The sequence below is a fragment of the Nicotiana tabacum genome, chromosome 3 (genome assembly GCF_000715075.1).
Source record: "Nicotiana tabacum cultivar K326 chromosome 3, ASM71507v2, whole genome shotgun sequence".
NCBI lineage: Eukaryota > Viridiplantae > Streptophyta > Magnoliopsida > Solanales > Solanaceae > Nicotiana > Nicotiana tabacum.
The window spans coordinates 11451601-11475693 of record NC_134082.1 but is presented as its reverse complement, the minus strand read 5'-3'; the positions used below and the strand labels follow the sequence as shown (position 1 = coordinate 11475693).

General features: G+C 37.5%; 1 protein-coding gene across 1 annotated transcript; it reads left to right on the top strand.

Annotated features, from left to right (window-relative positions):
• Positions 1-4822: 4822 nt before the first annotated feature.
• On the top strand, positions 4823-11776 carry LOC107810546 (uncharacterized). Its single transcript, XM_016635341.2, has 9 exons — positions 4823-5189; positions 6604-6808; positions 6894-6984; positions 7824-7969; positions 8132-8375; positions 9192-9296; positions 9377-9559; positions 10353-10554; positions 11032-11776. The coding sequence occupies exons 1-9, from the start codon at positions 5036-5038 to the stop codon at positions 11517-11519; spliced, it is 1818 nt and encodes a 605-aa protein (XP_016490827.1). The 5' UTR covers positions 4823-5035; the 3' UTR covers positions 11520-11776.
• Positions 11777-24093: the final 12317 nt, after the last annotated feature.

Genomic DNA, 24093 nt, shown 5'->3' with positions numbered 1-24093 from the left:
TGTTCTTAATTTTTATTTCAGAAAATACAATAAGGGAAGTATACTTTTTACTTGCAAATGTCATTGATTAAAAATTGATTTGCCTAACTTTTATTAATGCTAAAGTTTGATTTCAGTTAAAAAAAACTTAAGTCGTAATTCTGTTGATAGTAGTGGCAAGCTCGGAGAAGACTCCAACGGCTAGGGTTTCTTGTGTTGATGTCTGGAATTCTTTGTTTTTACATATATATATATATATATATATATATATATATATATATATATATATATATATATATATATATATATACATATATATAAAGTATCTTTGACTTAAAACCTCGCCACTACTTCGTTGAGATTAGTGTTGATACTTACTGAGTACATAAGGTTGGTTGTACTCATATTACAGTTTTTGCACCTTGCATGCAGATTTTGAAGCTTATCGGATATAACGTTTGAGGACGAGCATTGAAGATATCAACATTTCAGATATTAGCTGACATTTATTCATGGTAGCCCAGAATTCTGTATTTATGTTTATGTATGTTCAAACATATAATGTATTTTTTTCTTACCAAAGTTGTAAACCTAAATCGTAGTTGCTCATATTTTATACCACTAGATCTTGGGGTGGTTAGTATCAGATTTTCTATTTTTTTTATTGATAATTTTTGGTTTGGATAATATTATATGTTAATTGACTTACCTTGCAAGATTGGGTGGCATCATGACTTAGTGCGATTTGTGTCGTAATATGATGGCAAAAGAGAAATCTTGACAACCAAAATTTTTTTGGCGTATGAAATTTCTTAGATACTCTCACTTTTATCCATTGCTTCTCGAACTGAATCCAAAATGGTTTTGCTTATGAGGGAAAGAATGGATCACCTGATCAGCCTGGTTTGTTATAAAGTAAATATGATTTTCCTATTAGAGTCCGTTCATTTCTACGTTGAAATTTTCTTACTGACAAGGATAAATATAAGATGGCTTTGCTAACAATAAAAGTAGGCATAAAACAAAAGTGTAAAGATAAAATTGAATATTTTCTATATAATAACAAGGCAATTTTTGACCTTTTATCGTTACAAATCATTCAAATTAAACCATGAACTCTAGCAGCGGGCGCTATGAAGATGGTCCACGGGGCGGAGCTAGTGTGTAAATGTTTGGCTGAATGCAATAATTTTGATTAAAACTCTACTTCGTATTTATCCTTCATTAAATATTCATAAATTATTAAGGGAAATATTCCTAGAGATGGCCCTAAATATCTAATTTAACGATAGAATCAGAACCATTAGTTTAAGAGAATTAAAACGGGCTTTTAACATACTTATTCATTCGATCAAAAATAATTATAGTTGCTGCTAAATATACAAAAAATACACTAATTATATATAACTAGTAAATTCATCCGCGCTTCGTGCGGTCATAAAAAAATATTATATTACAATTTTTTGTATTTATAAAAGTAATCGATACCAAGATAAAATTTGCATATACATGCATACAAATTAATTCTATAAATTGATTAAATCATATTTTTTCCCGGTTAGTCTAGTGTTTGCCTAAATAGCGGACAACAAAAACTAAGATACTTATATAATAAGATGTTCAATGTAGAATAAAATATATTATGCAACATAACTATTGATCAAGATTTAGTTTCGAAATTGATCATCATATATTTAATTTAGAAAACACTTGTGCATCTCTAATTTTGATACAGAGGACTATTCGAATAACCTTTAGCTTTTTCTATATATTAGTGTTATAAACTTTTTCAAAAAGCATTATACTAGATTGTACAAAAATATATAAGTTATAAGAAACTAATTCAATAAGATGTAATGTAATAAAGTTTATTTAAAGGAAAAAAGTTACTACAGGTAAAAATTATAACATGCAATTCTGATCTTCAGAACACAATGATGAAAATTATCCACATGAAGCTATTTATTAAACATACCTTCCCGCAGCACATCAATTATGTCATAAATTTGTTTTCCTGATTTTGCTTCACCTACTTTAAGATAATAGTTTCTATGTTATAATATCCTGAGGAATGAGAAACATGAAAGCCCGAAGAGGGATATACATAGATAATTTAATTTCAAATATTTACCAGCTTTCTAAGAGGGAGCAATCCAAGTGTCAATAGTTTCATACCTTCGAATGAAAGTATTAGCTTGATAGATCTTCTTTTGGTAACCTTGGCACTTCTTCAGAAGATACCTTATCACGTCAAGTTGTATCTACCCAATTATAGTATCCTTCTTTCTTTTCTTGTCTTCTTCTCGTTTTATGTTGTTGTCTTTGAAGCATCTTCATAAAAACTTGAGAGGACATCACAACATACTTACCTCCAGAGTTACACCTCTAGAAAATACCAATATAAAATGCAAGTCAGGAAAAAGAAGTTATAAACATTATATCTAGATTAGGAGTGGCAAATGGTCGGGTCGTGTCAGGTCGGATATGGTTCAGATCGAAAACGGGTAATAAAAAACGGATCAATTATCCGATCCGACCCATATTTGATACGGATAAAAAGCGGATTAACCGGCGGATAATATGGGTTACATGACTTCTTGTATATGATATCTTTGGGAGAATTCTTAGTCTCCCTAACTTGAGGAACCCCCAATTTGAGGCTTTAGAAATGTAAAAGTTAGACCCATTGGTTATCCATTTTCTAAATGGATAATATGGTTCTTATCCATATTTGACCCATTTTTAAAAAGTTCATTATCCAACCCATTTCTTAGTGGATAATATGGGCGGTTAACTGTTTTCTTTGAACCATTTTGCCACCTCTAATCTAGATATACTTGAGATGATGTAATTGAGAATTGAAAAGTGCACAATTGCAAAGTAAAATTTGAAATGAAGATAAACAAATATCGAATATTTATTAGACCCAACTCAAGAAATTATAATATATTAGAGCAAAACAAAACTGAGTAAGAGAACTACATGGAACACAAGAGGTAAAGAAATAGTAATTGATCCACAATATATATACACATTAAAGGAATTAGGTAGCCAAATTCGTAACAGAAGAGATGAGGAATTAGTAAGTTCCTTTGTTTTAATTGCAACATTCAATTCAATTTTATGATTAGAATATTGAAAATGATAACTGGCACGGTTTTGGATATTGAGAATTTTAGGATTGCTAGAACATGAGATTATGTTATTAAAGAGGCCTAAACAATTGAATATGAAAAAGAAAAATATTAAAAAAATGAGAAAAAAGATAAATAGCAATCCTAGTCTAAGAGAGGTGTCAAGTCACCTTTTCTATATATATAGATTATTACTCCCTCTATCTCATATTATGTGTCATGTTTCTCTTTTATACGCCCCTTAAGAAAATATTAATTAAGCGAAGGGCAGAACTATTCTACCATTATTTATGTCTTAAGATATAATCTCTCTTCATTGAATATTGGGAGAACACATAATTACCCCTCAACTAGTCTCATTTTATCAATTACAAACTTAAACTTTGTGTGAATTTTACAACCCCCTAAACCATTTTGATTTGGAATTATTTCACCTTTTTTTACCTGACATGACATAAAAAGTGATTACACTCTCCGTCAAACTTTGACGCGTGAGAAGCAAATAGAAAAGGATTGTTGACCAAAAAATCAATAACATTGATCGAAAAACTCCATTCTGATCGGCCAAGCTCCATTACTCCACTTTTCTTTCACTCCATCTATAAAATTTTCTCCATTCTTTCAAAAACCCATCATTTATATCTCACTAACCACAAACCTAACTCTTTTATCTCACTAAAATTATTTATTTGAGCCACAGAAAATAAAACCCAGATCATAAAAAAAATGTTTAGTTGAGCTATAGAAAACAATAGGACATCTTTTATGCTTTCTCCAGAAATTTATTTCAATGACAAATATATATTTTTTCTTTTCTGAGTCTAATATTCTTGTCACAATATTCACTACATCACTTTTGAGAAATTGTTTCGCTTTAAAAAATTTATTCATAAACGAGGATAATAGTATTTTTAAGGTTTTAAATTTCCCATTATTTACATAAGAAAGAAAAGGGGAAATGAGACTAGGGTTCTCGCAGTTTTTCTTCACTTTTGGGAATAAGCTCTGTATGATTTGTTGATATCTTAGTTGGACGTTGGTGGCTTGGCAGTGGTTTAGATTTGGTGGTTTCTTTGTGATGATTCATCAGGTGATTTTAGTTTGATGAAAATATGACGAGTAGAAGATGGTGAGAGAAAAAGTGAAAAAGAAAGCAAAAAATAATAATCACATTTTAGAAAAAAATGACGTGGCAATACATATGTAGTGCGTGAGTATCACTCCCCAACTAAAATCTGGTCTTAGTCACGTGGGGTGGTAATATAATTTCACTTTGAATATGTTAGGGGTATAGGAACCCACAAACTTAAGGTTTATGGTTGAAAAAATAAGACAAGTTAAAAGGGGTTATTCTATACATGTGTTATCTCCATCTATTATTATTAAAGGTAAAAAAGAAAAAAATAATTAATTTTATCTTGAACTTATAAAATGATAAATAATTTGAGACAAATATTTTTAGTAAGCACGACTCAAGGAAGTATACATTAATGTACAAAAAAAATATACCTTCTTCGCGTATTATTTTGGGATCTTCAAATACTAATTGGACACAAATTGTTGTTTCTTTGTACTCCCTTTGCTCCCATTTATGTGAATTTGTTTGATTGAAAATACAAAAGAAAAATAAATACTTTTAAAAAAAGGGATACAGAATATTTGTATTGTAAAAATTTATTATTAAAGGTAGACTCTAAACTAACCAAAAACATAATAGGTCAAACCAATATGTACCTACTTCTTCATGAGTTTCTATTTGTCTGCACTTTTCACTTCCCTTTCTTCTTAGCTTAACTCCACTTTTCATCTTTGTTCAGTCAATCCCACATTTCAATTCATTACTTAGTAGTCATTACAGAAATTGACCTCTCTATAAATCTCGAGCACAAACTTACAAGGAAAAATATTCTCAACTTTAAGCAATGGATGATTGCATCTACAAGAACCCATCTACTCCAATCGAGGCAAGAGTCAAAGATTTGCTCTCTCGGATGACACTTGAAGAAAAAATCGGTCAAATGACCCAAATCGAACGCACTGTCGCCACTCCTTCTGTTATCAGAGACCTCTCAATAGGTGCACATTTTCTTAAACCCTTTTTTAATTTCCTCTTGTCCTAAAAGCAAAGAGATTCATATTAGGTGATGAGATTAAATTAGTTGTCTGTGTAGATTTAAGTGTGATATTTAGAGCCCTTTATTCAGTATTGGAAGGAAATGGACTTTAATAAGCGAAAATACCACGGGCTAGCCAGTTTTCGAACCGGTAATCGAAAAATAGTCGGGGTTTGCAAAGACATCGAAAAATAGCCAATATTTTAGCTGAAACATGGAATGTTCCGGCATAATATACATTATGTAGCTCCTGCGTATAAACTTCCAGCACATTCTGAAATTCTAACACATTATGCTAGAATCTCGTATGTAAAAAATTCGAACTCCAGCATGGAATTTTAAGGGTGTTTATGTTCAGATTTTATCTTTACATGAAAAAGTGGCTAAATTTCGATTATTTTTTAAACTTATAGTGTAAAGATTCTTTTCATACTACTAGTGAATTTTAACATGTAATAGTAGGTTAATTGCCATTTTTACAAGATTATCAAGGGATTCACCTGTAATTGCATAATAAGTGACCTAAATGTGTAAATAACTCTTACAATGTTAGTGCGGAGAACTTAAACTCTATAAAGAAATAGATTTAGTTATGAGTTTAAGTCTTGTGCATTGATAGTGTCAATGCACAAGGTGAAATTGCAGCTAACTCTATTGATAACTTAAAATAAGTGGTTAAGCGACCACTGTAACAAGTTAAATTACACCAATTTTACACGATTGGTGAAATTTATCGTGTTTAATTAGGTTACTTACCATTTGTTGCTGGTTACTAAATGAATGTTTTTTAAGGAGATTACATGCAATGCAACTACCTTTTTAGTGACTTGAGTGCGCAAATATGTTTTTATACTTTCAATGTATAGAACTTAAACTCATGAATAATTAATTTAGGTGGTACTACCTACCTTAACAAAAAAAAAGTGATACTCACTAGTTGGATAAGTGTGAGATTTAGCTAATCGCTTATTTAGTATTGGAGTAAAATGGACTTGAATAGAGTAGAATGGGTAGAGGGATCATTTTTCATCATCAAAAAGAAAATAAAAAGGATATAAAGGATTCTTTTAGGTGATACTAACTGGTTGGGTTAAGCTAGTTAACTGGTTGGGTTAAGCTAGTTTATATTAAGAAATGAAATGAAACTGAATAGAGCGAAATGAATATAAAGGATTCATTTAGGTGATAGTAACTGGTTAAGATTTAAATAGTTATCTATTTAGGATAAGATTGGGATTTAGAGAGCCCTTTTAAGATGAAATAGACCTAAGTGGAGAGAAGAAAATATAGAGGATTTGTGTAGCTGACCCCAACTTATGTTTGAATTGAGACATATTGATTGATTGAATTTTAGGTGAACCTTTTTTGTTATGCAGGGAGTATACTCAGCGTTGGTGGCAGTGGGCCATTTGAGGATGCCCCATCAGAAGCTTGGGCGGATATGGTTGACGGATACCAAAAGGCTGCATTGGGATCGCGGCTCGGGATTCCGCTTCTTTATGGAGTTGATGCTATTCATGGAAATAACAATGTTTATGGTGCAACTATTTTCCCGCAAAATGTGGGCCTCGGGGCAACCAGGTTGAATCTATGATCTCTGTTACCAACTTATTATTTTCAACTTCCTTTTAGGACCAAAACCTAAATTAGATAAAATGTGGAGCAGAGATGCAGACTTGGCTCAAAAGATTGGGGTAGTAACTGCTCTTGAAGTCAGGGCATGTGGCATTAATTACACTTTTGCTCCATGTGTTGCTGTAAGTTGAACATCTTACTTATCACTTCATTGTCTTTGTTTTAAGTTGATTTCATGGATGAATGAAGTTAAGCGTGAATAACACCAGACATAAATAACCCTTGGAGCAAAATGAAGAAAAAAAAGAGAAGACATTCCCTCGGCCCCTCCATTCGTATTATAGGACAGCAGTTAACTGAAAACTGGAGTTTAAGATGGTAATTTGACTTTCTCTTAGTATCGTCTTAGTAATAATGAAAGAATACTAAAGTTGTGTGTTAAGAGTTAGTTTGGTAGAGGAACATATCACTTCAAAGTTTATTATTTGTATCATTTAATGAATATGAATCATTGAAAGTTGTCGTTAAATCGAAGTGTATCATACATTTGAATGGAAGGAGCTCAATATAAATTGCAGTGGGGTATATTGGAGAGTAACTTGCATTGTAGCATGGATTGGGATTGGGAATATAAGGTAGGGGTAAGGTCTGCGTACACTCTACCCTCCAAATCCACTTGTGGGATTACATTGGGTTTGTTGTTATTGTTGTTTCTAAGCAACCAAGCAGTTGTTTTCCTCATGATTATCACAAAAGTAGAAAGAACCTCAATTTAAAGCCATTCTCAAATGCATTGCTTTGTAGAACTAATACTAAAAAAAAAAAATTAAATTCCAAGAGCTTCTGTTTAGTTAGTATGTTGCACACTGAGACAAGATGAATTGTCATTTTTCTTTGTGGGAATTCTTGGTGAAGATTTTCCTGTTCCCCTTCCCTCGTAACTGCCATCTCTCTTGTTGTCTTTTTCTAAATCTATTATCTTAATGCATACTAACTTCTTCATCTAAATAACGTGAAACAGGTATGTAGAGATCCCAGATGGGGAAGATGTTATGAGAGTTATGGTGAAGACACTGAACTTGTTAAGAATATGTCCTCAATTATCACAGGATTGCAAGGGAAACCACCCCCTGATTACCCCAAAAACTATCCCTTTTTAGCGGGAAGGTAGTAAAGTCAACGTTCTACAAATTCAAATAGATTTCAGTGCTGAAAAATGTCTGTTAGCTGTTACCTCTTTTGTTGATCATTTTTATGGTTTTCTGATTTTGCATATTTTTCTCTTAATGCCATGAATTTCCTTGGACTGAATGATGCATTTTACTCCAGAGACAAGATTGTTGCATGTGCGAAGCACTTTGTCGGAGATGGGGGTACTGACCAAGGTGTAAATGAGGGAAATACCATATCATCATTTGATGATCTAGAGAGAATACATATCACCCCTTATATTGACTGTATTTCTCAGGGAGTTTGCACAGTCATGGCGTCCTACTCTAGATGGAATGGGACCCACCTGCATGCTAACCACTTTCTTCTTACCGAAGTGTTGAAAGGAAAGCTCGGATTTAAGGTAAGGGTTATCCCTTTTTCTTAGATAATGGAGTAATCTTCAAGGGGATCACGGTTTGATACTCGGTGGATAATAGGCCTTTACCTCTACCCTTCTCCGCTTAAATACCAGGCTTTTGCATGTGGCATGTTTGAGCCCTTTTTCTTAATACTATACAATGCTTTTGGGCCATCACTTCACGTCTTCCCATATAACTCCTCAAATTGCCAGATTCTTTTCTTATTTACTACTATGCTTAGTATAGGAAGTGATTGGATATATTATGGTTTCAAGGCCCATTTGGATTTCAACCCAAATCAAGCGTGCGCTTTGTACTCAGAATCATTGTTTAAAAAGAAGATAAAACAAGATAGAAACTAACCAAATTGGTTTGAAGCCCAAATGTGCTTTGGACTTATTGTCTCGGCCTTTCATATTGTCTACATTAGTTCCATTTTATTTTCCGTACGTTTTTTCGGGAATACATTCAGTAGTATGAAGTTATTTAGTCAGTTTTAATCCATTAATTTTGCATATAGGATAGCCTCAAAAGCTGGTTTAGGTCTCTGGTGGTACTTTACCCAAGAAGACAAATCCAAAGCTCTCCCGAAACCACGAGTTTGTTCTAACATACAAAACCAAATTAGTTCTAGTAAAACCAAAAAATTCTCTGATGCAAAGCTTCTTGGGACTAGCTTAGTTAAAACTTCATCAAATCAAAAAGTGCAAAAACTTGGTTTACATTTTTCCTCTAGTGGAATGAAATGCTATGCACTAATGTTTCTAAGAATGTGAGGATCGCATACACTGCAATAATCTTAATGCTAAATCTTGTAGGGCATTGTTATTACTGATTCCGAAGCACTTGACAGGCTTTCCCATCCTCATGGATCTAACTACGATCAATGTATTTTGGCAGCCATCAATGCAGGGATTGATATGGTAAACAAAATCTTGTATTCAGAGTTAAGATTTATTTGCATGACTTGTTTCTCTCCTTACGGCTTCTTACAATTTTGCAGGTGATGGTTCCTTTTCGGTATCAATTGTTTCTCGATCATTTGAGATGCCTTGTGGAATCTGGGAAGATTCCAATGACCAGAATTGATGACGCTGTTGAAAGGATCCTGAGAGTTAAGTTTGTTGCTGGAGCCTTTGAGTATCCTTTGAGTGATCGGTCATTGTTGGACACTGTTGGTTGTAATGTAAGTTTATATTCTCCTCCATTTTGACAGACTATCGAATTATTTATCTTGGATTATGAAATCAAATAAGCCCTTTATACCTTTTATATGTGTAACCTACTATTTGGGGTGTGTTTGGATAGAGGAAAATGTTTTCCTGGAAAATACTTAAATAAGTGGTTGTGTGTTTGGATGGAGGAAAATGTTTCCTGGAAAATACTTAAATAAGTGGTTTTCTTATTTATTTTTTTGGTGTTTGGTAAGTAAGCAGAAAATATTTTCCCAAGAATGTTTATTTAATATCTAGGCAAATACAATGGGGGTGAGGTTAGGGTGGTGGGGGTGGGGGAGGGGGGGGGTGGGGGTTTGGGCGGGGGGGGGGAGGGGGGGGGGGTGGGGTGTTGGGGGTGGAGAGGAGACAATCAACGTGGAATGCCACTTATGGAACTTGTTTTCTCTACTCCCACCAGTTAAGTCATTTTTCTGATTTTTAAGGAACTTGTTTTCCTAAAGAAAATGTTTTAACCTACTAAACATAGGGAAAATTGGGAACCATTTAGTTTTCCATTTTAACTCCATACCATAAACACCCTTGAAGTAATCTGCTTTTATTGCTAACAAAGTGAGCATCTGCTTTTTATTGCACTTACAAAGGTTTTAAATATGTTAAATGACAGACTGTTTTTCCTGTCTTTACAATGCCCTTATATATTGCTAATTCTGTTTGTTCTGTAAATATAAAAGAATGGAGTTTATGTGCATGTGGCGCTGCATGTCTCATACTAGTTTTCTACCATTGTGATGATTGTTTCAGCAACATCGGGAACTAGCACGTGAGGCTGTTCGGAAGTCGTTAGTTCTCCTAAAGAATGGAAAGGATGTAACAAAACCATTTCTTCCACTAGAGAGGAATGCAAAGAAAATTCTTGTAGCAGGAAAACATGCTGATGACCTTGGATTCCAATGCGGAGGGTGGACTAAAACTTGGGATGGAATGAGTGGCAGAATCACAATTGGTGAGTGATTACTTATTGCATGTATTCCAGTTTATATGACACTCTTTCCTTTTTAGTCTGTTCTAAGTGACGTATAATGTGCTTTACGGCGTATTATTAAAGGCTCACATAAAGCGCTTAAGCCCTGAACCTCAGTGTAGCCCATGCTGTGCGCTTTGAGTTTTTCCATTTTTTGTCCGGATAATTATTATTTCTCTTTATACTTACAATTTCTTGCCTTGCATTTTTATTTTTTATTTTTCTTCATTCGAGCTTTTCTTTGGTAAAGCCCACACTTCAATTGAGCTTTGCGCTTAAAGCTCCAACAGACGCTGGTGCTTGTTTGTGCTCTTTGCTTTTGACTACTCTTCCTTTCACAGTCAAGCACCGCCATATATAAAATAAAACACATGGAGTAATATGGAAATATGACATTACTGACTTACTTTCTCAAGTAAATCATCACCAGAAATCCTTATAAAGGATCATTTCTTGTAGGTACAACAATTCTGGAAGCTATTAAAGATGCTGTTGGAGGGGAAACAGAAGTGGTATATGAGGAAAATCCATCACCTGAAACTTTTGCGAGTCAAGACTTCTCTTATTCCATCGTAGTTGTTGGTGAACCTCCTTATTGCGAGAGCGGTGGAGATAGCCAAGACCTCAAAATTCCTCTTGGTGGAGAAGAACTAATAAGTTTGGTTGCAGACAGAGTTCCTACATTGGTGATATTGATCTCCGGAAGGCCTTTGTATATAGAGCCTTCACTTCTAGAGAAAATGGACGCCTTCGTCGCTGCTTGGCTACCGGGCACTGAGGGAGCTGGTATCACTGATGTCGTCTTTGGAGATTATGAGTTCCAAGGTAAACTTCCAATGACTTGGTTTAAAAGTGTAGATCAATTGCCTCTGCATCAAGAACAGAACTCCTATGAACCTCTGTTTCCTTTCGGCTACGGGTTAACTAGTAAAAACAAGGTGCTCTAGAAGAGATTATCTATGCGTAGGTAATGCCCGGCCCTTCCCTGGACCCTGCGCATAGCAGGAGCTTAGTGCACCGGGTTGCCCTTTATGGAGGGTTCATGCATATGATGTTACATTAAGTGCAATTTATGAGCTAGTATTATTAAGGCATATGTTAACAGAAGTTCTTGAATATTGTGAGTTGTGCCATGTAATGAAGAGATCAATGTGTCTACTAACAAAATAATTTAAAAGCGAGTACGAAATATTGGTAAGAAAAAGAGGTATATGTTCTCTTGTATCTGTTTTATCACATGTTCCAACTCATTCAAGTTCTCATTGCTTTCTCTTGAGGAAGACATTATTGCTTTCGGTATATATGTCAAACTTGAACCACTGTGAATGCAAAGATAACAAAGTTAAATAACATTAATGATAAATTTACTAAACCAAAACATCAGAGGTAATAAAGCTAGAGTTTTGGTTGCTACTCTACTACTTTAACAGTTTCTTTTCTTTTCTTATTCCGAAACATATTATTTTGTCCATGAACGTAATAGGAAATATGGTTAAAATAAAAATAATGCATAAGAAAAGATAAAATATTATAGAATAGAATAAAGAATAAAGAACATAATAGAACTGAAAGCGAAAGGAAGCTTGCATTAACAAAGCCTATCTCAGTTTGTGTAAAAGAGGCACATACTTCATTATTTATAGACACCAATGGCCTAGATCTTTCCTTATTTTACTTCTCTTTTTGACTCGTGCAATCAATTGTAAAATAAAAATAACCATATTTTGAAATTGTGTCCCTTTATTCATAATGTTTTGTTTGGTAATATATTGCTTTTTTTGCATAAGACTATATATGGAATAAAGTTGTTGTACTTTACTGTTTAATACGCTTATTTATTTTAAAAATTTTCTGTTAATTTGTTTTCTTGCATTATTGATTATATAGTTCTTATAGAATTATTTATTCCATACCATATATGTTTGAAAGTACTTAAAAAATTTAGTTCCAATGCATGGATATAAAAGTTTACGTGCATGGACCAAATCACAAAATCAAAGAAAAGAAGCAACCAACTCTCTAGTGTACGTGCATGGATATTAAAGTTTTTTTTTTTCTTTTTTACTGAAATCAAAACTTTGGAATAATAGTTAGGCAGATCGATTCTCAATCAGTGACATGTGCAAAGGTAAACAAAACTTTCCTTTTTTTTTTTTTAAATTAAAATTTCCCAGACGGAGGTCTAGGTTGTGTTGTATTCAAAAAAGCGCAAGAGGGGGACTAGACCTTACCTCAAAAAAAATACAACGGTGATTCCATCACCCAAAAAATAACAGAAAAGGAGGTTCATATATAAGCCCTCCTTCCTGAGAATCAATGAACATATTAACTGGCGAAAAAAAATAAGATTTTTCGTACTTCGTCCTTATACTAGGAAGCTGTCATTTATCTAAAAGGAAAGGTCATTTAACACTATTGGACAGTTGTTGGAATGAGTGGAACAATCTCCTCTGATTTGTGGTTGTGACCAGCTTTGCAAGACAATCAGCTACCTGGTTACCTTCTCTGAAGCAATGCTTTACATTAATTCTAGCATGTTGAACAATGTTGGAGGTTCTATCAATCACCATCTTGATCTTCAAGTTGTTAGTATCTCTTCTGTAAGCATCTCGGAAATAATCATAGAATCAAGTTCAAGAGAAAAATTAGTGTATCCATTTTGGCTATACCATTTCCCTCCAAACTCAGCCGCTTTTGCCTCCGCCATGTTATTACTATCACAATTGGGCTCAGAAAAGGCCATAATGAGGTCTCCATGACAGTCCTTGACCACCCTACCGATGCCTGCTTTTCCACTTTCCTTACTAAAGCTACCATCAGTACTAACTGTCACACCTCCTTTTTGCGCGCCCGCCCCGAAAGGTAAAATGCGCGAGGGATTTTTTTCAATTTAAGTGACAATATTCGAAATGGGATTATTTATTTATTTCAGAGTCGCCACTTGAGAAAGGTTTGGCTTTTGGTGTCCCAAGTCACCGGTTTATCTTGAATCCCAAATCGAGGAAATTTTCGACTTTCCAAATGAAGTCTGCGAACCAGAAATTCTAAGTAAGGAATTCTGTTGACCCGAGGGAAGGTGTTAGGCACCCTCGAATCCCGTGGTTCTAGCACGGTCGCTTAAATTGTTATAATGGCTAAATATCTTATTTAAATACATGTTATGACTTATGTGCTTTTATTAAGTTTAAACCGCTTGTATTATTATCATTTATTTTTTATAGAATTGCAACGTCGTGAAAATGTGTCTCGAACTACGTCACAATCAATGCACCCGTAGTTGTTAACACATTTCGACTCCGTTGAGATTTGAATTTAGGTCACATAAAATGCGCACCCGAGTTTAGGAATGTAATTTAATTAAGTCGCGCCTAAAGAGTCTAACACTTTATTGTCTTCGAGGGAGGCAGTGAAATTTACTAAACAGTCCTTCCCAAATTCTAAGTATTTATTATGATCAATTATTGAGGGCCCCGCGATTTGCATTTTTTTTTATTTTTGGCGAGGCTCGTCTCATTATTTGAAAGGGTAAACCTACAACGACTACATCTCTATTACATTTGTCTCTAAAAAAATAGAAGGAGAAAATATATGCTAATCAAATTACATGCTTGGCCAATTCGGGCCTCTTGTTAGTTATTGGATTAATTGTTTACGAGGCAGGGAATCGTTTCGAGCCTTATTCCATGAGCGAGCATGCTTTTAATTCGCTAAAGGAGATTAACGTACAAGATTAATGAAAATGCTAAACTTACGCTACATGTTCTTCAAGTTCGAATTTAAACTAACTTATTTACACTAGATTAGCGGAGTTAACTACTAGAAACTTCTATTAATAGGATTCGAACATGGTTCTATAGACTGCCTAACGGAATCAGATTTAATAAAGTCAACTCGAATGATGAAAAAGAAACTATATTACTTTGGGCAAGATTAGAAACAGTACCTTATGTACAAAATATAGCCAAAGATGGAGTCTAGTTATTGCTATACCAAATACTCGTGCATTTTTACAAATTACATAAGTACATCATGCGTACAACTAAACAAACTTAGCCATTATGAATCACAATAATTAAACCAACTGAGTTTTCAATTAGATACGAAACTCACTAATGTGTTCTATATTGAGCTACAAACTAAAGAATTACACAATTTTAACAACATTTATAAAGCTGTAAGTAAAGCAGCGACTGATAAAACTCCTTTGCATCTTTCATTTCATGCTTTTAACTGTTAAAGCACACACAAAGCAGCAGTGCATCAGGACTAGTAAAACCAATAACAACAGCAGCAGGAATCTCCAGGAAAGAATAGAACCCAAAGAAGAAGCCAGTAGCTTGAAAAGTAGTGCTTAAAAATCAACAGATAACTAGGCTGCCCGATAAATCCCAACAGTACAAGAAGATTGCTAAGATTGCAAGCAGAGACAATAAAACAGTAGTTTCTGATTTTGAATTTCTGAGCAGAAGACAAAACTGAAGTTCTTTGTTGTGAAACCTAAACTTTAAACACACTAAGGCCCTGGAAAATTCTTCTTTATGATTTTTTAAAACTCTTGCTCTCTTTCTGATTTTAGCACCCTCTCTTTTCTGATTTTTCAGAACTATCTCCTATTTTTGGAACTATCTCTTTCTGATTTTCAGAACTAATGCCCTGAACTCTCTACTCTCTTTTCCAGTTTTTTTAGCTTCTGTGTGTATACGTATATCTCCCCTCTTCTTTTTTTTTTATCTCTTTTTTTTTAACTGATGGAAAACCCCCTCTATTTATAGCCTCAGCCCATTCCACAACCTTTAAACCAACTGCCATCCCTCCCATGTTCTCTTTCTGTTTTCCCACTCACAGATTAAAAATAAAAACCCCCTCCCATGAGATTCCCCTGACAGGCCCTTTCTTTACTGCTAAAGTGGCCTGTCTTTATTAAAAACAGCAGACATGGGCAGTGTGGGCATGTCCTGACAGCACATGCTGTCCATTTCTACTCTAATTCCCTAACTTCTGACAAAACACATGTTGTTACTGGTTTCCAGCCATTAAAGGTACTCAATATGTCATTAATCCCACTATTGGTCAATTAATTCCATTAGTTGAATCAATGTTTTAATACTTTACTGTCAGCCCACTTGCCTTTAAGCTTTTCAAAGCATTTACAACCTCAAACTAACCCTGAATCCACTGATTATTAACCGTATTTCCCTAAGTTTATCAAACTGAAAATCCAAACTAATGGGAGTTCAAATTCACAACTATCCTAACTGAGTTCCAGCCTTTGTACTGCAGCCAACAAACCATTCACAGATAGTTTCAAACAATCAGTTAAACGACAATGGTTCGATCAATCATATGAAGCTTATCAGAATCAGGGCATTTGAACATTCAGTCCTATGAAACTAATCGACGTCGTTTATCTAATCGACTATACTAATTATAACGTGGAACAATTGGTCGATTAAACAAATAATACAAATAGGGCATCAAACTTTTCTCGACAATTTGCACGACACATGGAAACTACAGGCATTATTGATTCGACGATATCAATCAAATATGTATACCACTATACGGATTCAACATAACAGAATAAACAATCGACCAAATAAAAGGTTTTATGGAGATGGAGAACAACTGACAACAGAAATCCCAAAATAAACAAACAAACTAAATAAACATGCCGATAAACTCATCTAAACTAAAATAGACAACAAAAGGGAAAAGTGAACAAACCAGAAAAGCTTAAACACAGATGACCCAGGCCCGAGCTTGATTTGCCCATTTGAGGTCGAACAGATCTTAATCGAGGTGTTCTCGACCGAGAACACTTCGATTAGGGTCTATTAGACCCCAAACATCCGTTTAAATCTAAACAGACTCAACAAATTCTTGTGTTCTAGGGTTCGAATCTTCAGATTTGGGGTTTTGGGTTTTGTGGGTAGATTCGGGACACACCAAGCTTGGTTTGGTCACGAAGAAGGTCAAGGGAATACCTGGTATGAATTTGGGGGGGTTTGGCATGGGTTGAGGTCTGGGCTCGAATCTTCAAACGAAGATTCGAGACGGTGGGGGAAGATTCGAACTGAATGGTTTGTGGATTTGGATTCAGGGTGGTTGAGTGGTCCTAGGGTGTTAGTCTGGTGGCCGACGGCGTTGATGCCGCCGGGTTTCAAACGGAAGGGGGCTAAGGCGGCTAGGGTTCTAAACCCAGGTCCGTCTCTGAAATGAGAGAGATGGAAGAACAGTGAGGAGGGGGGTCTGGCTCGGGGGTGCGGGGTGAAGGAGGTAAGCTTATATACTGAGTGAATGATTTGATATTGGCCGTTGGATCACCAATGATCAACGGCCTTGGTCATTCCACTGGGGGGAACGGCGTCGTTTGGTCTCATGCTGGGAACGGATCAAACCGGGTTTCAGTGGGTCGGGTATCTGGGGAAGGCTTGGGAGCCGTTGGATTGGAAGGGATGAACGGTTCCGATTGGAAGGCCCTATACGGCGTCGTTTGGATATCTCTAAAGGACCTGGCTTGGACTGGATCATTTGTATTGATTTGGGCCTGATTTTCATTGGATTTTTGGCCCAAATCCAATATTTCCTTCTTATAATTTAAACCAAAAATTCCTAAAACCAAAATTAAACTACCCAAATATTAATCAAACATTTAACAACGGTTATCACACGAATTAAAGCATTTAATAAAATCACTACGACAACAAGAAATAGAACAGAAATGCATATCTTGGGATCTTCACCTTTTAAAACCAAATAATGGTTAATTAATTCCTAGTAGTAGAACAAGATCCCAAATTTATATGCGACATATATTTTGTGTTTTTATTTGACGAAACTAAACAATCACAAACAGAATTACAAATAACTGCCAAATGCCACGTAAAATCCAAAATTGTACAACAAAACCATTTGTTTTATTTTTCGATTTCTTTTGGAGTATTTGTTGCGTAAACAAAAATCACGTGCTCACAACTGCCCCTCTTTGTTCGAAAAACACGAAGAGTTTTCGTGCAAAGATAGAGTGAGCGGGTATGAGCGATTTTTCATATTGGAATACTCAGTGTGAAGCACATTTTTGAAAGATTTGACCGAGTCTTTGCTTCAAAGATTTCCTACATATCCTGGGCTAAACAGGAATCAGGTCAATGTAGTTCGGGAAACTTTGGTAGCTGGGACTACCATGGGATTGCAATGCTTTGCTGTTACAGCTGTTGCTGTTGCCGCTACTGCTTACCGACCGCCTTATTACAACCAAAGGAAATTGAAACTGAACTAACTATTTATGCCTGTCAACCGCTAGTTACAAGATTCCTATCTATAATTCTTTTACAACTTGATCTTGGGTCTTAGCTGATTCTGCTTGTAGACTTCGATCCGAATCTTGATGCTTGCAAGTTGTAGGCGCCTGTTTATTTCTGCAATATTGAGTGAGACGGGATTGGAAGAACTCGGGACTTTGATCAAATTTTGGAGCGATCCGCCCTTTATTTGTTCCAATATCTCGGAACATCTTCTTTTTGTCCTTTTCTTCTTTTCTTTATTCTGGATTGAGACTCATCCCGTAGGTCGTCTCGATCCATGCGCCTCGAGGTCAGACCTGTTGAGACAAACAAAACAAACAAACGAAATTTTTCTGCCCCAGTTTCACTAGTAAAATTTCGTGAATTAATCGCCATAACAACTTACAGAATTGATGAGGGGATTGGAAAACTTTAGTCTACAAAACGCAACTCAGGAATAGGAGTCCTAATGTCGCCATAAGGTAAAAACGCTCAGTTCAGGGATTGGAGCCCTGATGCTGGCTGAATGGAAAAGTGCTCAACTCGGGGAACTGATGTCGGCTGACAGAAAATAAGCGCTCAGTTCAGGGGTGGAGCCCTAATGCTGGCTAACAGAAAAATGCTCAGTTCAGGGTTGGAGCCCTCATGCTGGCTAACAGAAAAATGCTCAGTTCAGGGTTGGAGCCCTAATGCTGGCTAACAGAAAAAATGCTCAGTTTCAGGGTTGGAGCCCTAATGCTGGCTAACAGAAAAATGCTCAGTTCAGGGTTGAAGCCCTAATGCTGGCTAAATGGAAAATGCTCAGTTCAGGGTTGGAGCCCTAATGCTGGCTAACAGAAAAAATGCTCAGTTCAGGATTGGAGCCCTAATGCTGGCTAACAGAAAAATGCTCAGTTTAAGGTTGGAGCCCTAATGCTGGCTAAATGGAAAATGCTCAGTTCAGGGTTGGAGCCCTAATGCTGGATAACAGAAAAAATGCTCAGTTCAGGGTTGGAGCCCTAATGCTGGCTAACATAAAAAATACCCAGTTCAGGGTTGGAGCCCTAATGCTAGCTAACAGAAAAATGCTCAGTTCAGGGTTGGAGCCCTAATGCTGGCTAACAGAAAAATGCTCAGTTCAGGGTTGGAGCCCTAATGCCGGCTAAATGGAAAATGCTCAGTTCAGGGTTGGAGCCCTAATGCTGGCTAACGGAAAAAATGCTCAGTTCAGGGTTGGAGCCCTAATGCTGGCTAACAGAAAAATGCTCAGTTTAGGGTTGGAGCCCTAATGCTGGCTAAATGGAAAATGCTCAGTTCAGGGTTGGAGCCCTAATGCTGGCTAACAGAAAAAATGCCCAGTTCAGGGTTGGAGCCCTAATGCTGGCTAAATGGAAAATGCTCAGTTCAGGGTTGGAGCCCTAATGCTGGCTAACAGAAAATGCCGGTGATTCTAACTGACCCTCTTTTTGGGTTTTCTTCTTTTAGTAAAATGTAAAAGAGAATTTTGGGGAAACTTCCCTTTTGAGTGGACTCCTTATTGCCAAGCCGTTTCTTGCACTCATGTATTTCTTTTCTTTTTGGGCGAACCTGCTTCTTGTACGGTTGCTTTGGGTCACACCTGTTTCAATTTTCCAAACAAAGAACAATTGTCAGTTTGGAAATGGCGGTTGGTTCGGTGACCTTGATTGTTCCAGTTGCTTTGTCGCGTCCTTATTTCTGTTGAGAAACTCCGCCATTGATTGGATTCACAGGCGAAACCCTTTGGACTACCCAGACTTACGTTTCCAGATTTTGTGATGATTTGCCCGTGTAAGGCTTTGGTTTTCCCATCCCGTTCTGCTTGGGGATTTTCAGTGGGGATTTTTGTTGGGGAGACTTTATGGGGATTTGTACAAGGTAGACTCGTTGGGGATTAGTCGGGCAGACTCTTTGGGGACTTTTTACAAAGGGAGGCTCTGTAGGGATTTTTACAAAGGGAGGCCCTGTGGGGATTTGTACAAAGGGAGACCCTGTGGGGATTTTTTTTTTGTGTATGTGTTGCTTTACTTCGAATGCAGCCAACATCATGATCCATCGGGTTTGGACAAACGTACCACTGATGCGGGGTATTTACTTCTTAAGAAACGGAACTTCGTGAAGCCGGTCCTGCCACCTATTCTTTCCAGTATATCTGGAACTTGGAGTTAAAATGAAAGGGATTCAAATAAAAGTAAAACAAAGAACGGAGAAAGCAAATTTTAGAAGAGAAGTGTCCCTTTCGGGCACTTTCGAAGAACGGGACAAGAAAGACTTATCTGAGGGAAACATGCTGACTTTAAATTGACATGACATGCTTTTTGGACTGGATGCCCGACCTTCACGAACTTGTATTTCCCCATGAACCAAAAGCGGAACTATGTTTCCAAACCGGTGGAACTTTGCCAAGACTTCCTGAGGTGGAATCATTCTTTCGGCCGACAGCGCCCTTTGCGGGTTTTTGCTAGTCGACCTCTCTCATTTCTCTCCTTGTTGTCTCTTGATAGCACTCTTTGCGAGTTTTTACTAAACAAGCTCTCTCATTTTGGTTTCTCTACTCCCGTCGCCTTACGGTGCACGAAGGTTTTCACTGACAAGACTCTCTCGTTTTATTTCTCTCAATTCTGAATGTACTGGCCTCCAATCATGATATCTCTTGGCTCCCCCTACCTTTGGTAATTGATCCGAAGGACTTGTGCTTGGTAAAAGAATGGTAGACGAAACTACAACTTCTAAGCCATTTGATGTGCCCCGGTTTCAATTCCAGGGTAAACGGGATTTTATTTTGGTGTGACTGAACCCCAGAGAGGGGCTGCCTCTGTATCCTTTCGGAATCAAGTCAGACGTAGTTCAGGCTCAATCAATGTTTTGTTTTGTTTTTTTTTCTTTTTTCTTTTTTTTTTGATAGGTAGCCAAAGAAATGTAACCGGCTCAAAGGGCTTGTAGAGAGAGTTGATAGTGTTTGGGGTAGTGGGAATAAAACCTTCATCATCTAAAATGTGTCAGGACCACTGGAGTATAACTCAGACATAGTACCTTTTGACTGCATCCGCATTCACTGCTGTTTCAGGATCATTTCCTTCAATATCACCCAGATACAACGCTCCTCTCGGCAATATCTTCCTGATGATGTATGGACCTTTCCAATTTGGAGCAAATTTTCCTTTTGCTTCCTGGTGATATGGCAGAATGCGCCTCAGTATCAGTTGACCCACTTCGAAATTCCTGGGTCGGACTTTCTTGTTGTAAGCACGGGCCATTCTTTGTTGGTACAACTGCCCGTGACAAACCGCAGCCATTCGTTTCTCATCAATCAAAGTCAACTGCTCCAATCGAGTCTTAACCCACTCGCTATCTTCAATTTTTGCTTCGACAATGGTTTGGAGCGAAGGAATTTCTACCTCTGCTGGTATCACAGCCTCGGTCCCATAAACCAAAAGATAAGGGGTTGCTCCTACTGACGTGCGTACCATAGTGCGATATCCCAACAATGCAAAGGGTAACTGTTTATGCCACTGTTGGGAACTCTGGATCGTCTTCCTTAAAATCTTCTTGATGTTCTTATTTGCTGCTTCCACAGCGCCATTGGCCTTGGGCCGATAAGGAGTGGAATTCCTATGCGTTATTTTGAACTGTTTGCATACATCCCCCATCAAGTGACTATTCAGGTTTGCCGCGTTATCTGTGATGATAGTCGCAGGAATACCAAAACGACAAATAAGATTTGAATGCACAAAATCCACTACAGCCTTTTTAGTGACCGACTTGAGAGTGACAGCTTCCACCCATTTTGTGAAGTAGTCGATAGCAACCAATATAAATCTGTGTCCATTTGAGGCCTTCGGCTCGATCGGACCAATGACGTCCATACCCCAAGCAACGAATGGCCAAGGTGCAGACATGGGATGCAGTTCTGTGGGGGGCGCATGAATCAAATCACCGTGCACCTGACACTGATGACACTTTCGAACGAAGCTGAAACAGTCCTTTTCCATGGTCATCCAGTAATAACCTGCTCGAAGGATTTTCTTTGCCAAAACATATCCGTTCATGTGGGGCCCGCACGCTCCTGCGTGTTCTTTGTGCATGATCCTTCTCGCCTCCTCGGCGTCAGTACATCTTAGCAGATTGAGGTCCGAGGTCCTCTTATACAACAACTCGTCGCTCAAAAAGTAACCACTTGCATGCCGCCTAACGGTTCTCTTTTGATCTCCAGTAGCATGTTCGGGGTATTCTTGTGTCTTCAAGAACCTCTTGATATCATGGTACCATGGCTGTGTACACGATCCTGCCTTGATTACGTTACAGTAACCGTGCCTTTCCCTGATTTGGATTTCCAAGGGATCGACGTGGGCGTTGCCTGGGTAGGGTAACATTGAAGCTAAGGTAGCAAGTGCATCCGCTAGTTCATTGTGACACCGCGGGATATACCTAAACTCTATTGATTTAAAACACTTGCCGAGGTCCTCCACGTGCTGTCGGTAAGGAATAAGCTTGGCATCTCGAGTTTCCCATTCACCTTGGGCTTGCCGGATAATCAGGTCAGAATCTCCCATAATCAATAAATCTTCAACATCTTGATCGATCGCCATATGCATGCCCATGATGCAGGCTTCATATTCAGCTGTATTGTTCGTGCAAAAGAAGCGCAGTCTAGCTATAGCAGGGTAGTGCTGACCAGAGGGTGAGATCAAAATTTCCCCAATTCCTACACCTTTGGCGTTTACGGACCCATCAAAGAACATCTTCCAAACATGAGCGTTTTCGGAGACTACTTCTACGGTGTTTATTTCTTCATCCGAAAAATAAGTACTCAACGGTTGGTATTCTTCATCAACCGGGTTTTCGGCCAAATGATCTGCTAACGCCTGGGCTTTCATTGCCGTGCGGGTGACATATACTATGTCAAATTCAGTAAGCAAGATTTGCCACTTGGCCAGTCTTCCAGTAGGCATTGGTTTCTGAAATATGTACTTCAAAGGATCCAGCCTGCTTATGAGGTAAGTAGTGTGAGCTTGGAGATAATGTCTCAACTTTTGAGCAACCCACGCCAAAGCACAACACGTTCTTTCTAGCAGAGTGTACTTGGCCTCGTAGCCGGTGAATTTCTTGCTCAAGTAGTAGATCGCTTGTTCCTTCTTTTCGGTTATGTCATGTTGCCCGAGGACGCAACCGAAAGAATTTTCCAAGACTGTAAGATACAAGAACAGTGGCCTCTCTGGCTCTGGCGGGACCAAAACTGGGGGATTTGAAAGATATTCTTTGATTTTGTCAAAAGCTTCTTGACACTCAGTCGTCCATTTGATCGCCGCGTCTTTCCTCAATAGCTTAAATATGGGCTCACACGTGCTAGTCAGCTGGGCAATGAATCGACTGATATAGTTTAACCTGCCCAACAGACTCATCACGTCTTTCTTCGTTCTTGGGGGAGGTAGATCTCTGATAGATTTTATCTTTGTTGGATCTAATTCGATACCTCTCCTGCTTACTATGAAACCCAAAAGCTTGCCCGATGGGACTCCGAAAGCGCATTTGGCTGGGTTCAGCTTCAAGTCGTACTTCCTCAGTCTCTCGAAGAATTTCCTCAAGTCTTGGATATGATTGTCCCGCGTCCTGGACTTGACTATCACGTCGTCCACATACACCTCTATTTCTTGATGCATCATGTCATGAAAAATGGCAGTCATGGCCCTCATGTAAGTTGCCCCAGCATTCTTCAGACCAAATGGCATAACCCGATAACAGTAAGTGCCCCAAGGTGTAGTGAAGGCAGTCTTCTCGGCGTCTTCTTCATCCATCAACACCTGGTGATACCCACCGTAACAATCTACGAAAGACTGTATCTCATGTTTGGCGCAATTATCAACAAGGATGTGGATATTGGGCAATGAGAAATTGTCTTTGGGACTCGCCCTATTCAAGTCTCGATAATCCACACATACCTGAGTCTTCCTATCTTTTTTCGGCACTGGAACTACATTCGCCAACCACGTGGTGTACTGGACTACCCGAATTACTCCCGTTTTCAGCTGCTTGGTGATCTCTTCTTTAATTTTGTCACTGACATCAGTTTTGAACTTTATTTGCTTTTGTTGAACTGGAGGACAATCAGGGTGAATTGGCAATTTATGCACCACCAGATCAACATCCAGTCCTGACATGTCATCGTATGACCAAGCAAACACGTCTTTAAATTCAAAAAGGAGTTGAATTATCGCGTCTTGCGTTTTGTCTTCCGTGTGAA

Excerpts from the sequence above, each read along its gene's own strand:
- LOC107810546 (XM_016635341.2), top strand. The coding sequence starts at position 5,036 with ATGGATGATTGCATCTACAAGAACCCATCTACTCCAATCGAGGCAAGA. Across the intron at positions 6,985-7,823 it reads CTTTTGCTCCATGTGTTGCT|GTATGTAGAGATCCCAGATG; the intron begins GTAAGTTGAACA and ends AACGTGAAACAG. Across the intron at positions 9,560-10,352 it reads TGGACACTGTTGGTTGTAAT|CAACATCGGGAACTAGCACG; the intron begins GTAAGTTTATAT and ends TGATTGTTTCAG.